At 33.8% G+C, this 17,271-nt stretch overlaps 1 protein-coding gene across 11 annotated transcripts in view; it reads left to right on the top strand.

Annotated features, from left to right (window-relative positions):
• The window catches only part of LOC121415035 (rho guanine nucleotide exchange factor 18-like), a 172,085-nt gene that overhangs the window by 55,626 nt on the left and 99,188 nt on the right, over positions 1-17,271 (top strand). For all 11 annotated transcript variants that reach the window (XM_041608095.1, XM_041608097.1, XM_041608100.1 and 8 more), the window contains one exon: positions 2,800-2,875. In XM_041608095.1, coding sequence (XP_041464029.1) covers positions 2,800-2,875 — 76 coding nt within the window. The remainder of the gene's footprint in view (positions 1-2,799; positions 2,876-17,271) is intronic.

Genomic DNA, 17,271 nt, shown 5'->3' on the forward strand with positions numbered 1-17,271 from the left:
GTTAATTTCTTTATTTTTGAAAATATATGATGGTGATGATAATGATGATGATGACAATGAAGATGATTATGATGGTGGTGATGATGATTACGTTGAAGAGGATGGTGATGGTTTATGATTTCTTCCACTTTTCAAATGAGCCTTATTAATCCTAATGAGACTGGGGGTTGATTCAGCCCCATCAACATTTCAAAAAAAGAATCTGTCACTTTTGAAACCAAATTTGCGACCCCGGTTACATGGTTCCAAAATTATGTAATATATCATAAATGTATGACATACCCAAAATGGCTAAAAATATGATTCCTTATAATGCACCTGCTGATATTCAACACAAACACGTCTTAGGCATCAAATAATCCTTTTTAGTGTTAACCCTGTAGTACTGTAGCATTTTAGCTAATCTACCGTAATTCCTACCAGGTAGGTACTCATGTTCCCCTCACCTGGTCAAACGTTACAAATCTAGACTAATGTCTTGCCAAAGGGCGGTATTACCATTCCTTTGACATCATTCAATCAACATTTTGTACCATAAAAATATGGTATTAATGATTGGAGTACAGAGTTGCATGCAATCAAGTCAATTTTGTTTGTCATAAAATGACTGTCTTTCAATTCGCAAACATGCTATGCTGAAGAGGCGGCATTTGGAAAGACGATTCTGCTTAACTACTTAACTGTCTTAGGGGAATGTTGCAAGAAAATATTTGTGATCAATTGTGGATTTTTTAAATCCAATTTATAATTGATACATTAATTTTAACTAGCTCAAATTGCTTTTTACTGTTTGATGCAAGAACCAAACCAGAAATCAAGTGCATATTAACTTGGCCAGGTTTTTATTTTTTTTACCCTAAACTAACTTAATTAAAAGTTTTTTTCAATGCTCCATAACTCATACTCATATCACAGATGAACTGTGATATGAATATCATCATATGTTTGTGGCATAATACTTGCAGATATGAAATTATGATTTCATTTTTATGACTAAGTAGTTTATAAATGAATGGATGATGCACTCTTTATCATCGTTTGAATACCTATCCATGACACAAAATTAATTTCATTCAGAATAAGAGAATATCTTCTATTATTCCAAACAAAAATAGTGGATTCCAAAGAATTATATTTAAAGACTACTGTCATAGCTTGCACCAAACATAGAAAAAGGATGGGAAAACAAGATGGAAGTTCTGTATTGAAAGGTCAAATAAAGAGTGACATTTTGTGCAGTTTGATTATTAAATGTTGTACGCGTGGTCATACAAGCTTTGAATGTATTATCATGTATTGAAACAAGTATATTCATGTATAAAGACATTCTAGACTAATAGTAACTGTAATAGGCAGTCTGATATAATGCCAATATGAAAATATATTTCCAGTAATGTGTGAAAAGGAGGCTAAAGGATAAGAGATACAAATATAGATAAATGTTGGAGATATATAGGATGAGGAATGGATAGTTGGTCAGAAATTAGAATCTCTCGTTTCAGAAATGGCATTAGCATTTGATCTTGTGGATCTGACTAATCCGCATTATTTGCACGACACCATCTCATTTCACCCCCTGAGGACTAGTGGGCACAAAAGACGGACAAGCCTAATTTAGGCTAACCCTATTCCTGTGGGTGACATCTTATCGTCTCTTACGCATCACTGCCTGAATCCTTTGAAATCGCTCTCATCCATCCAGAACATTGACCCCAGGAGTTTTGCCATCTTTCTCGTTGCCGACGGATTTCCATCACTTTCTTTTCTCCTCTTCATCTCCCTGCTTTTCGATCAACTCCCCCCTCTTTTCATGATATTTGACAATGCATGTCCTGGTTTTTATTTTCCCTGAATACTGCATTGTTTAATGCTATTGATTCGCTGGATGCTGGTGGGCTTGGTGCTTTCCTTCAATCTATTCATTTTCTATGAGGATATTTTACTTACAATTACAACTGCATATTGCGTTGTTGATATCTTTTGAAGTGATGGTCAGGATCATGTTTCGTTTTGTGATTTTCTTCTGTTTTGATCGTAATTGTGCACACAAATATTACTTGCCTCTCTCTACTACCCTCATACTTGTGTGTAAACTCAAGATTGATCCATTGTGTATGTTAGGGGTGCTTATAAACTCTTTACGTGAGGGTTGGAATCTGATCTAAAAAAGAGAAAGTAGAGTGTAAATACCCAATCATCATTGCAGTGTGGTTGTAACTAATTGAATGCTGGTGCACCGGACATGGAACCAACCGTCCAAAGTAAAATGCAATCATCACGCGTCCATGGTGACGGATGCCCTTAGTTCCATCTTACTCGCTCTCTTCAGCTCTATGCATAATGTGATGTCACCGATTTATCTTTTTTTTTCCGGAGTGACTTGCTCTTTCTTGTCTCACGTCTGGTGAACTATCTTTTGATTGCGTCACTGCTCTTCTTGCCGGCATGGAAGGTTGGACTCGACGTCGATCCCTGTCGTCGGCGGCCACGCGCCGGACGTCGGCGTCGACATCGCGCCGTGCATCCACCTCATCGCGCCGTCGGCCGTCGACGCTGCCTCCTCTGCCGCAGCAGACGGAGATGGAGAACTGGCTTGCCCAGATGTCGCCCAGCACCGACGTTTCGTCCCCGGTGGATGCGACCCCACCGACTCCCGATGATGATATGAAATGCTCCTGGCATATCGGACGTACTACCACTAAGATGGCTCCTGTAGAGGATGGTCTTAAGTACATGCTTGTTGAAGTGTTATACTTCACAAGAGTAATGATTCCTGATAATGCTTCTTTATCTCCACAGGGTGCTCGGAGAGAATCACTTTCAAGATTCAGTACATCCTGTCCGTTACTCACAGAGGACAAGCCAGAGGTCGAAGGTCAGTTCAATTATTTCTTTATTTACTATTAAACAAGTTTTCATATCCCACCATAACTTATCATCTTAATCACCAAATATCTTTTAATTAATCCGACTAACGCAAAAAACAACCTTAAAAAATGTGTTATGCATTGATAATCAATGTTGGACTTTTTCTTTATATGTTTAATTAATTAAAGTAAATAATTAATTTATTCATTCATTTATTTATTCATTTATTTGTTTGTTTATTTGGGGATGCATAGGCTATGCACGTGCATATATTATGATAATTCAGTTAAATAAAGGTGCAAAGTCTGGTCATTTCAGCTCATTTATATTCTCATATATTACTACACTTTGTTTCATCTCACAATTTATCATTATTTTGTTTCCTTTTCTTCCCATTTACTAAATGTAACTTTTACTTCCAAGATTTATTTTTGATATTTTCCCACTTCCTTACATTCCTTTCTATTTTATCTTATCCCCCCCCCCCTTTGGTCACAAGTCAGTATAATGATTATGATGATATATTCTGTCATGTAATGCCCCTCATCCATCATTCTCATATATCTCCAGCTTCATAATTCCTTTACGACACAAGTTACTGCTGATTTCTCAATAGCATGAGTATCCATATTTATATTTATATATCATGATTGATATTGAATTACAAAAGTACAGTCAACTCAGATATCTTAACTGCCACTGTGTTTTAATATCTTCATTAGATAGCTGCATCATGCTTCCAAATTTAAAGAAGATTGAAATAACCTTATCCAAAGTTACTCTAGATTTAATTATGTTTACATTTTATTCACAAGATGCTTAATTCACTCTTATACAGTTTGTGTATTTGATCGATTGATGTGATGATTAAACTAATATTAAGATTACAAGAAGATTAAATAGTCAATATGGTCAATATGAATTGATGAATATTGGAGTGATTTCAGCTTATTTTGTGCACAAATGAATTAAAATGAACTTTTTTTTTTAAAAGGGAGCAATTGATTTACCCTAAGATATCTTCATTTAAAATCATTTCAAGGGTAAATAGATGCTTATCAATCAGTCTTTTGATCCTTATTTTTTTTTAAAAGAAATATTGATGATTAGTGTTTCTCTTGACTCTTGATATAAGATCTACCTTTCTGCTGATGTGAAATATTCTCCTACTTATTTCTCAATTAATATTAGTCATTTCATACATCTTGATGTTTTCATCAATGTATTGATATATACAATTCTTTCATCAGATAGGGTCTTACAATTTTTAAACATGTGTATGTCCTTTATGAGATTATGTGCATTTCTCTTTATCATTTTTTGTTCTCCTTCTTGCTGTGCATTTTGATTTCTTTTGTTTGTTATTTTCTTCTTTAATAGTTGAGACGGTTGATATGTCATATTTGTAATCCAATCAATATTTGAAATACTAAATAAAATGTGAGCTGTCAATTTTTTCTTTCTTTATGATTAAGACAGTATAATTCCTTTACGCTTGTCCTTTTTCAAGAAGTCAGGTTTTAAAAGTTTTCCCCATTCATGTTGTGTTTTTTCTCTGTGATCACTGCTTAATATAATTGTGAATGATTTCAATAAATCAATTGGTCATTTAGATACATTGAAAGTAACAATTGCTTGCTAACAATATAGTGCTTCAAGCACAAGCACTTGATAGCCAAGCAAAAGATCATACCATAGCAATTGTTTTATTTTGTACCCATAAACATTCGCTTTTTTCTTGCCTTCAGAAATCAATTGCAAGTATGTAGGAGAGTGATGCCTTTGTATTTGGGAATGCATCATCAAATTTCTTCTCTACATTTTTTAAATATAGTCTCTTGAATATGTGGAATAATAAATTATCATCATTGCTTAGCAGTTTTTATTTCTTGGTAAATCACAAAAGCTACACCATATTCCTAGTACATATTTTGTATGTGATATTGAAACATATATTGGTTCATATTTTTTTATATTTCTAAAGTACTAGGTCAAAAGTTTGCATTTATCTATTTGTAGTTGAAAAGTTCTTTTTAAAGTGGTGTTAGCAAATAATAGTGGCTTTCTGGTAGACCTTGCTTTTTTGAAGTACTGAATGGGCTGAAAATATTTAGGATATTATCTTTGTTGTAGTATTATGATATGCACCTTAGGAAAGAAAAAGAAAAATCACTAGAGGATTCTACCATAACGGCAACTACTTGTTTATAATATTGGAATATTAGATAATATTACAATGTAATTTGTTTATTGACAATTTTGAATACATTACATCTTTTAAGGGTAGGAAGAACTCATTTACCCAGTCATTCGTGCATCTTACCCCAAGATAGCATGCTCTCTACAGGTTAATCAATCAAAAGATATATTTGAGTATAATTAGATACCGAAATTGAAAATGAATCATACTTTTTTTCAAAGGAAAGATATCGGTCAGCTTAACAAAGAGGTACATTCATTCAATAAGTCTGATTGATATATAACATGTATCAAACTGAAATATAATCATTTTCAACTCTCAATCTAAATTCTAAATCATTTTATGTCTCAAAGATTAATCTTTTAAATTTCAACTCGAAGTTCAAATGTCCAACCTTTTATTTCTTGAAAAATAGTCTTAATTCAGATGCTAAGTCTTTTTACTTCTCAAAGATTGGTCTTTTATATTCAAGCTTTGAAATTTCAAAGGCCACAACATTTTATTTCCCAAATATTAATTTATTGAATTTCAACCCTCAATTTTCATGTGAACCTTTCCATTTCTCAAAGATTAATCTTTGAAAATTTTAACTCTCTATCCAAATGCTTAGCATTTGTATTTCTCAAAGCTTGAATTTTCAAATTCTTTCTCTATGCAAAAGGGAAAGCTTTATATTTTTCAATGATTAATCTTTTAAATTCAAACTCTAAATTCCAAACCTGTACTTTCTCAAAGATAAATGTTTTATGTTCTATCAGTTCAAATGCCAAACCTTTTTATTTCTCAACGATTAACCTTATGACTCAAAAGTTTGGGATATGTCTGATAACGAAAGGTAGAATAAAGATGGCCACTGTCGACAAGTTGATATTGGTTCACTAGAGTGAATTAATGTAAGTCTCTTCTAAAAGGAGATAGGCAGGTATATCCAAACATAAGACATCTCGTCTTGATCGCAATAGACCAGGGTTGGCATGGCAATTGCACTCTTTACTCTACCCACACAAGTCCCAGAGAGAGTTATTTGTATTTTACTTCTTTTCCTCTCCGTCTTCTGACGTTCCTCCCCTCGGGACTCCCTCCATGTTTAGGGGGCACTTATCGCGTCAATAATCAAATTGCCCCTATTTAATTCAACTACGATATTTGCGCAAGACTCGCAAATGTCAATTTTTACAGACCCCTGGAACGCTATTTTCTCTCCCCCTTTCACTTCCCCAACACCATCCGCTGTTGCTTTCTGACGTAGCGGAATAGAAGACATCCCACCAAGTGGATGATTCCATGCCATCTGTTCTTCCTGTTTATACCACATGGATTAGATTAGATAAAAAAATAAGTTTTTAGGTAAAAAATTGACCCCTTTAAATTGTTAAAGGTTGAACATGAATGTATGTCTATTGTACACTGTTATAGAGTCCATCCACTCCCCGCCCCTCGGAAACCTGTTTTAAGAGATGAATGTCAATATCATAAAAATGTTTGAATGATAGATTTGATGACACTGATACTTGGATTGAAACCTCTCCTATGATTTGAGATCAAAACATTGTAACCAACTCTTACAGTAGATTACATGCACAATGTTAGAAAATTTCTGTTAGAAAATTTCTACTTAAAAGAACAAAAATTGCTGCAGCAGAGTCCCGAGATCACCTGTAATCTTACTGCACTGTGTAATCTTACATGCATTTGTGTAAAATTACAGAAAATAGATATTTGGTGTATGTAACCTCACAAATTTATTGTAAGAAAACTTTTTTCCCCTTTTTAAAACAGACCCGTTCTGTAAAATTCTTTATAAAATGGATAAAATCTTTCCTGTTTTAACAGTTTACATAATGAGTTGGTTACTCTTTCTGTAAAATCTGTTTTTTAATTTTTCTTCTGTAAAATGTTCTGGTTTTTCTAACAGATCAGAGAATACTTAGGCATGTCAGAAACAATTTGCACAGAAAATCTTTATGTGTGAAACCATCCACTCTCATTTAGAGATTGTATAAGAAACTTAACAAAGATACAAACAAAATACTGATAATGAGGGAACCCTTTCTTACGCGAGGCTGTTGTATCCTTTAAAATTCTTGATCCAGCTTCTCTGTCCAGTATGGTTTTGACATTGAAATTTCAAATTTGTCATGATCAGCTTTGCATGGGCTTTTCATATTATATTAGGTATCAAAGTGAACATAAAATTCTCAATTATATGATAATGCAAATGAAATACCTTCATTGGGAAAATGAACCATGAATTTCAATTTCATTTCATCTGGAATCCACTGTATAATTTTTTCTTTAGAGGAAGTTCTTATTGTTTGTACTTGGTATTAATTAATCACTTATTTATATTGAGTTTGGCAGAAGAGAATCCTGCCTATTTCATTCTTAATAAACCCAACTAAAACGTTTGTGTTCAACCATCCAAGGGAAAGGATTTTGATCCTTTTGATATTGCTGATAATAATTTGTGTAAGATAATCTTGACCAGACTTAATGGAAATAAAAGTTTTTCAGAAAATATTTGAGGAAAATAACAGTCTGATTCTGTAGCATATCTTAGCACCATAACATAAAGCTTACTGACTTATTATGAGGCTGATTTACATAAATGAATGTGATTAATTATAAATTAGCTGAGTGATCAATTGCTAAGTTGTATGAAAGTAGATCCAGAGTGAGAAAGTATTTGGTTCTGAGATTGTAATGACATTGATCAAAACAGGTCTATATGACCAGTCTCACATCACCTCTTCCATCAACTATCCTCATGAGACCATGCATCAACCTACCATATAGAATTAGAAAAAGATGTAAAATTATATCTAGTTGATACATATTTGTAAGAGCCCAATTATCCGAGATGGCATCATAACACACAGATTTCTAGGTCCGTTGCCATTTTAATGACATCACAATATACTTAAAGGTCAAATGAGACATGAAATCACTCTTTAAAACATTTATCATATAGAAATCGGGACAAAAAAACTGCCGTCAAATTGATTATTAGGTTATCATTTCAGTCATGTTGACATTTTTCATCATGCCTTTCCAAATCAGTTCATATCTCATGAAGATAACAATATTACTGCTCATTGGTAATTGGTTGGTTCTACATGGTTGTTTTGAAAAACTTGTTCTTTGTATAATCACCAGCAAAACTTGTTCTTTATGGTTGTTATAAAAAACTTGTTCTTTGTATAATCACCAGCAAAACTTGTTCTTTATGGTTGTTTTAAGAAACTTGTTCTTTGTATAATCACCAGCAAAACTTGTTCTTTATGGTTGTTTTAAGAAACTTGTTCTTTGTATAATCACCAGCAAAACTTGTTCTTGATGGTTGTTTTAAGAAACTTGTTCTTTGTATAATCACCAGCAAAATTGTTCTTCAATGTTATTTTAAGAAACTTATTTTTGTATAATCACCAGCAAAGGGGAAAAGGGAAAGATATAGGAAGAAAAAAAAGAAAAGATTTTTAGGCTAAGCATCACATCAATTATCGATTACACAGTTGATGTGATGTTTTAATTCCACTCAATTGCTTTGTTCTATCTCCTGACATGATGTAAGACATTGTGGTGAAAGAAGTGATGTAGTCTTTGACAAGATGATCAAGTTACAAAACTACATGAAATGTCAGAAGAATTCAAAACCCTTTCTCAACACTCATGTTGAGTATCACATGTCTCTTACCAATTCACTTTGCCAGTAATGCACAGAAGATGGCCTAAAAAAATAGAATTTTTAAACGTTATGGTGGTATGTTATACATGAATATTCTCTCATGGACATATCTCAATATGTGAACAAACACTTTGTCTGTGTAGCACAAGAGATTATTGACTGGCATAAATCTTCGCAATAAAGCTGACAACATTAGCTGGGATAGTAATTTTCATTATAACTCCAGAGCCCCTAGCATAAAGCTTAGCAATTGATTATGGAGCTGACTTTCTTGCGATTGATCTTACACAATATTCTATTCAATCAATCAAACATAGATAAGATAGTCATAGTAGCTAAGCGTCACAAGCTTTATGTTATTGGGCACCCGGGACAAAGTTAGTAACTGCCTTTAATGGTTTCCTCCACCCTTACTTGCTAACCTGGTACAACAAAGGATGGTCTCCTCATGTTAAGCCTTGGAAACATAATCACCAAGTGATGACAGCATCTCTTTATATACCAAGAGAGAAAAAAAGGCACCAACTCTTCAGCAACATCGATTTCTACCCCATCAAGAGGATTTCATTATTCTCTATTGATTCCTTAATGGATGTATATGCATATGCTATAACCATGGCTTGATAAATATAGTTTATATAAGTTGAGATAAGAAGAGATTTTTCAGCTTAAAGTGCATATTCTTCATTTTTTTCTTTTGATGATGAGGTTTAATGAGCATTAGGTGTGTTAGCCTCATTTAATCAAGCAGCTTTTCCTCATCTTGAAGCTGTATATGTTAAAATCTACCTTAAAATATTTTTCAAGCCATTACTTATTTAAATCATTCCTTTATTTTTAAAACTGCCACCTGTTGCACTAGTACAGCTTGAATACTTATAACAACCTTCAATATGTTGTGTCAAGTGTTCTGATTTTGTGACGAATAAATGATAATTTTGTAGATTTGCCAAGCCCAAAGTATGCTTGAGCTACAATTAATGTTTCACTGTGGTGGAAGCAAACCATTTTGCTTTGTTGCTCAGAATAGAGTTTTTGTCAAAACAGGGCTAGACTTGGGAATTCACAATTTCAACGAGGGTAGAAACACTGCTTTTAGATGAAAACAAGATAGCATTCCACTGTCATTAACGCTAGCTTGGATGGCCTTCATCGATTTCACGTTTAACCTTACATTGAGCTGAAAACACATTATGAAGGCCATACTTCATAGAGAGAATAAGAGAGATAGACCCTTCTTCTTTCACCCCCTTCCTCTCTCTCTCTCTCTTCTTCATTTCTTCCTCCTCTATCCTCTTATCTCCTCCCTCACTCACTCTCTTACTCCCTTCCCCCTCCTCTTACCTCTCATGCTATCCCCCCTCCCCCTTTTCACCCCTCTCATTTACTCTGTTTCCCCCTCCTCACCTTTTTTCTCCTATTACCCTTCTCTCTCTCTCTCTCCCTACCCCTCTTTCATCTGATGCCAAATGACAAAGTTATTGAATGTTAAAGTTAAGCAATATTTTGTAAAAACAGGTATATGTAGTCATGATAATTCATTAGGTTTGCTGATGTCACATCCCCACTTTCCTTTTTCTTATGTTAATACTTGAAATCATAATTGTTTCATTATTTCATAAATGTGTGAATGATGTGTCTCTCTAATGAAAGAAGCTTCAACAATGAATATCTAATGCACTTTATCAGTTGTCAATTTAATATGTTTAGTTCTTTGAGGAAAAAAATTGAATAAACCTAATTTCATATTATAAAATGCAAAAAACAAGAGGGGATATGACATCATTTTTCTTATTGAATATTTATGAAGAAATGCCAAGAACTGTTTCACAAGAATAATGCAAAAATTTGAAATATCAGAACTTTGTTATTCCTTGTCAGATTTTGATCAAATTTTCAGTGTTTTGTTTGTCTGATTTTTCAAATTATATCATCATCCTGGAGTATCCCTTTAAATTTAAAGGACAAGTCCACCCCAACAAAAAGTTGATTTAAATAGAAAAAAATCCAACAAGCATTGCACTGAACATTTCATCAAAATCCAATTAAAAATACGAAAGTTATGACATTTCAAAGTTTTGCTTAATTTCACAAAACAGTTATATGCACATCCTGGTGGGTATGCAAATGAGGAGACTGATGACGTCATCCACTCACTTTTTCTTTTGTATTTTAGTATATGAAATAGGGAATATTCTAATTTTCTCCTCATGGTCAAGTGGAACAATGATTAATTCCTCCCTGAACATGTGAAATGAGTGTTGTTTAATATTATATGATTCATTCAAGTTGGTCCTTATTGTCATATCTATAAAAAAATGAAATATTGTATAATTTAAACAATAAAAACAAAAGAAATAGTGAGGGACATCGACTGTTTCATTTGAGTTGTGCATATCACTGTTTTGTGAAAAATAAGCAAGACTTAAAATGTCATAATCTTCTTATTTTACATCAGATTTCGATGATATTTTCAGTGTTAGGCTTGTTTGATTTTTCTCTATTTATTCAAACCAACTTTTTTGAGGTGTAGACTTGACCTTTAATGATATAAAGTGCCCCCCCCCCTCTTCTCTCTCCTTCGTCCACTTCTCCCCTCCCATGTTCGTTACATCATGAATTCATTGACCTTTTCCATCCCGGAATTTTGAAATTTACTGTGTTTTGACTAAATGTTACGAGGGGGCTGTATAAGGCCATGTATAATTACTGCATTATTCTATCAAACAAGTTGGGGAAAAAAAATGTCATCAGTGTTTGTGAGAATATAGGCCTCCTCATTGGAATGGAATCTCCAAGCTCTTGATTTGCGTGTTTCTTCAAATTCTCTCATGCTGTTTTTGATTCAATGACGTGTAAGAAGAGAGCCTCTTATTAGCTCTGTTGGACATCAAGGTAAACCTACTGCAGAGAAGGAGGGATAAAGAGAGAGAGAGAGGGGGGGGGGGGGTGAAGAGAGATGTTGTGGGAGGAGAAAGAGAGTAGAATAAAAAAAGAATTGAAAGTGACCCCCCTCCCCCCAAGAAAAAAGAACTGTGGGAAGGCATAGCTTACGATCATAAGCAAAGGAAATAACTCAATGAAGCAAGTCGCTTGCATGTTGAGATCGTCGTCAAACCTAGCAGAATGTTGGATTACTGTACTTACCTAGGATGCAAGAGGCCTGCTGGATGTACGGGCTGCAGAGTTTCTTGGGAAACAAGCGCTTCTATCAAGATGCAAGTTGCTACCAATTCTACTGGGGTTTGGCATCTGACGGGTTCGTTGTAACCATGTATCATTCCTCTTTCTCTCGCTCTGAAGATTTCCTTACATCCATTTTCATCTGATATTCTTTCCTTGTATTGTTTTTTCTGATACGCTTGTGTAGAAAATAGATAGTTACTGAATGTCAATATATATTTACTTAGTTTGAAGCTGCTAGTCCTAAGATACCAAAAGTACAATCAGAGGTCATAATTCATATTCAAAAGGGTTTTATTCAAAATGCAACAGATTTCAAATGATTAAGATAGCTTTTTGAGATTTGATGTCTCAAGACTATCTTTTTAAATGCAAAGAAGAGAAGTACCACTTTGATTATAAATATTATGAAATTGACGTAATAATTGAAATTGTATTTTTAGAATGAATATGTTGATAGTGTCAATGTATCAATGAGAGGATATGCTTCTCTTTCATGCTACATTATTTCTACTCCCTTGTTTTTCTTCTTCTTAGGGTGTGTTTATGCTTCCATTGCGGAGACAGAATCAGCATTTTCAAACGTTTCAGAACGCCAATCGCAAACGTGGTTCTAGGAGTGCTGTCTATGCTTAATTTTTTTATTTGCAGCTGGCTTTGCATCGTAATTTTCATTGAGCAGGATAGCAATTTGGCGCCCTTTTTCAAAAGTTTTTTTTTTCAAGTGTTATGGTCAACTATTATTCTAACTTCGAGCAATTTCTGATATTACCGTAATTGCATGGAGCTACTTGACATAGCCATACAATTTCTACCATGGCGAAGATAAGATAATATTAAGTATATACATATACATAAGGAAATAATAAGACATCAATTTGTTTATGCTACTGCAGGGCTTCTTGCTCAGCGATGTCTCCTCATCATAACTCATGTTCTTTTTCTTTAATCCCTCAAAATTCATTGTGATAGTGATTAATTTAATATTCACACCTGCAAATGTACATTGGTCATTATTAAAACCAGGGAGTTTAGAGGTTATTTTATGGAGGTAACTCCCTGTAATAGAACCATTCAACTGTATTTGCCCGCGGATTTTCATCTCACCGGAAGCATGTACCAAATGACGTCACTAAACACGTTTACGATCGTGGTCCTGTTTATACTTCCCCAGAAACCCTGATTCTGGTCAAATGTATTTAGAAACCCACCTTTTTGTAAGTTTGTGATCAGCGTTCTGAAATGTTGTTTAAATGAAAGTAAGCATGGACTAACCTGTGTTTTGGACTAATCACGTATGAAAACGCTGATTCTGGCCTGAAAAGTGGAAGCATAAACACGCCCTTACATTGATCAATCAGGACATTTAAGACTGGATCATCATGAACAGATTTAAAATATTGAGCTGACAATATGTTATTGTCAATGCATTCTCTGCATAAAGGGAACATGATATAGACAGTGTTTTCATATCTATATTAGCAAGTCAAAACTGCAGCCCCTAATGACAGTGATTTCATATCACAACGTGCCCTTACTAATATGACATCCACTAAGTGGCATGTCAAAACTTACTGCCTCTGCATGAAATGAGAGGGAGCTAGTAGGCCCTATTTTAGAAAGAAACTAAATATCTTCCGGCAGACAGTGTATTTCTAATTGAAGAATGCCGTGCTAGATTAGCTTTCGTTGGAGAGTGGTGCACAAGATTGGCAAATGGTCGTACTTATTGACTGTTTTCATGATTAGTTTTCAAACTTCTATATTTTGTAATCACATATTGGATGGGAAGGAAAATGATGTTATTTCTCTTTCACCTGGTATAATGAACTTAGTCACAGCGATGCATGATTTATTCATGTACTCTAGCCACAAGCAATTCTCCTCCCAAGATTTGCATAGTTTATACTCTACCACAGTCTATGATGATTTTCATGGTGTATCTTTTAAATTTATCGTTATGTTCTTGTTTTCTTTTCATGTTATTTAATCTTCCCACTGTGTCGTATTTATTCTTCAGTCCTTCTTCATCCTACCATCTGTATTAGGGTTCCACACTTCCACAAGTTTTCAAACTGTTTTGATTTGGAGCACATGTTGGTTGGGAAGGAACGATGATGTATTACTCTCCCATATTTTTCATGACATCTCAGTCTTAGATATTTTTTCCTCTTTAAGCCTTCTACAGCTTCATTCTCTCACATTTGTATTTTGATTTGTAAGTTTTGTTCCCAATTCCTTGTTATACATCCATTACTGTATTGAAAGCTTTAACACTGTCCATATTATCATTTTCATTGTTTCCAACTCTTTCCATATGACGTTTGTTCTTGTAGTAGTAGTAGTAATAATGATAGGTTTAGTACTACTACTACTACTACTACTACTACTACTTCTTCCTACTATACTACTACTACTTCTATTACTACTACTACTACTAACAACACCACCACTACTACTACTACTACCGCTGCTACTACTGAAAAAAATACTACTACTAAAAATACTACTACTATTTCTATTACTACTTCTACTACTACTACTACTACTACTACTACTACTACTAAAAATACTACTACTACTACTACTACTACTAATACTACTACTACTACTACTACTACTTCTATTGCTACTACTACTACTACTACTACTACTTCTGAAAATACTACTACTACTACTACTACTGAAAATACTGCTACTACTACTACTACTACTACTGCTACTACTACTACTACTACTACTACTACTACTACTGAAAATACTACTACTACTACTACTACTACTACTACTGCTACTTCTACTAATTAGATTTATAAATGTTATCCTTTCAATAACTTCCGTATTTCTTTCCCTACTACCATAACCATGTATTGAGTGCAGTAGAGTATAAGCTATTACCATTATTCAGAAAAACCCACCATTCGCGATATAATGTCAGGATTGACAATTTCAGGAAAGAATTTAAATTCAATTAAGTAATTCCAAGATTAAAAGTTTAACCAACTTTCTGTTTATTTGAAGTGGTATTTTTTTACCAAGTAATATTTGTTCAATAGTTCTATTAAAATTGATTAAAAAATATTTTTCATAACTTATATAGACAATGATAATAACCAATCACTATATGCGTTAAAACCAAATCATTTTCCTTATATACATGTCTGTATTAAACGTTATTAGGCCTACCAAAAACAACACAAGACTAGGCAAGACATTAGGGATTCTAATTATAAACCTATCTATTTGAAATATTTGATGGATGCTTCAGCTATATGACTTGATATATCTCTTGGATACTAAAACACGAGTGAAAGTAGATTAACACAGATAGCAAAGATAATGATCCATCTTTCTCTTAATCCGTAATGAAAGGTAGAATGAATGCAGGGAGAGTGCTTTTTATTTCTTCTTTCTTTGAGTTGTTAATGTTGGTGTATATCCCTAGAACAATGATGCGTAAATAGTCGCAAAAAGGGGTCTCTGGTTTGACGATGGCTGACGATGCAGACAGGCTTGGTCGCCGGGGGCGACATTTTGCATTAGAGTTGTCAATTATAGTGTGGCTTGGAGGGAAACGTTTCATAATATCATTCTCTTGTTCTCCCTCACTCTATCTCACCAACTATAGACCTATAATAAATGTAGTTTGTGTGATATTGATAAATTTATCGATGAAGTGAATAGTTGGGAGACTCAGAGTAGAGAGAAATTAATGCAGGAATACGGTGACTGATGTGATGTTAAGACTATTATTATATCTGGATCTTGAAGCTTCTGATAGATAATTTGTGCAATCATTGTAAATTACTTTAGCAAAACATAGTGTCAAACTGCTTTACTGTTGTAAAATGTGAACATAATAATTATTTCCTGTTAAAAAGGGATTGAAAAGTCACAAATAATGGGGAACTTAAATCACACAGTGTCATGCCAGCCTGTCAGTCTAAGGCAATGAAAAAATTCAGAAAGCATGATTTTGAGAGATTGGTAAAATTGAACCATTTCAGGCTGATAGGGAAACAACATCAGACTTTAAATTCAGGTGGGACATTGAAGAAACATCAATAACGTTTTACACTTGTCACCTTTCAGCTTGCCCCAGCTCGTAAACCGTATGATTGGTGGAAATAAATAGACTCCAATGTGCATTGAAATTTACACTTCATTTTCCAAGGAAGTTCATGTTTGGTATTGGGTGCATCTCCTCTCGTATATTATTTTTAGCCCAAGTTGCCATTTGATCCTCTTCTAACTCAGCTCATGTTTATTTCATACCAAGCAATTATTTGTTGGAGACATTCTATCCTTGTATTCCACTTCATCAGTTTTCTTTCCTAATGTTTTTCTCTTTTCAACTTTCTTTTTTCCATGATATAAGTAATTTTGATTATTACTGTTCCTTTACCTTTTGAATATTTAATTCTTGTTCCACAATGTATCATTTTATTGAGATTGTGCTTTTTATCATGTATAAAATGTTGATGAAAAATCTATCAGAAATCCATATTTCTATTTTTGTAGGTTCTCTTCCTTTTTTCTTTTCTTTTTCATATTCTTTTTTCATATTCTTCTTCGTCTTCTTCTTCTGTTTCATCATTTGACTAGTTATCTTTTTCTTCTTCACTTATTATTCATATCCATTTTATTCTTGTAAATGCTCTTCTTTCTTTTTAAAGGGGAATGAAACCTTTGGAATAAGTAGGCTTGTATCGAAACAGAAAAATCAAAGAATAAGAACAAAGAAAGTTTGAGAAAAATCTGACAAATAATGAGAAAGTTATGAGCATTTTAATATTGAAATCACTAATTCTATGGAGATCCTCTTATTGGCAATGTGACAAGGATTTGTGATGTCACATGTGAACAAATTTCCCTTTGAGGGACTATGAAATACCCTCAAAATGTCTTTCTACTTTTTATTGTAGTGATACAAACTCTAAAGTAATAGGGAGAGTTGTTCACAAGTGACATCGCACATCTTTGTCGCATTGCCAATTTGAAGATCCCCATGACTTAATGTTCTTTCTTCGACTTCTTCATCATCTTCCTTATTTTCTTATTTTCAACTAATCTCTTCTTTCCCTTCCATTTACCACCATTTTTCTTCTGTTTATATATTTCTTTTCTCCTGAATAAACCCTCTTCCTACTAATCCTGTTTCTTCTCAGTTGTTTGCTGTTGTCAAAATAATCTAGATGTTTTTCTGGTTTTTGTGGTTGGTCATATTTTTTCTCTTATGTTTCAGGACTCTTCGGGACTTTAGACGATGTTAGGGAACTATATTTTATACTCACTTATGGGGGGGGGGGGTCTTCCCTTCCTTGCGTGTGCCTCT

The sequence above is a fragment of the Lytechinus variegatus genome, chromosome 5 (genome assembly GCF_018143015.1).
Source record: "Lytechinus variegatus isolate NC3 chromosome 5, Lvar_3.0, whole genome shotgun sequence".
Lineage (NCBI taxonomy): Eukaryota > Metazoa > Echinodermata > Echinoidea > Temnopleuroida > Toxopneustidae > Lytechinus > Lytechinus variegatus.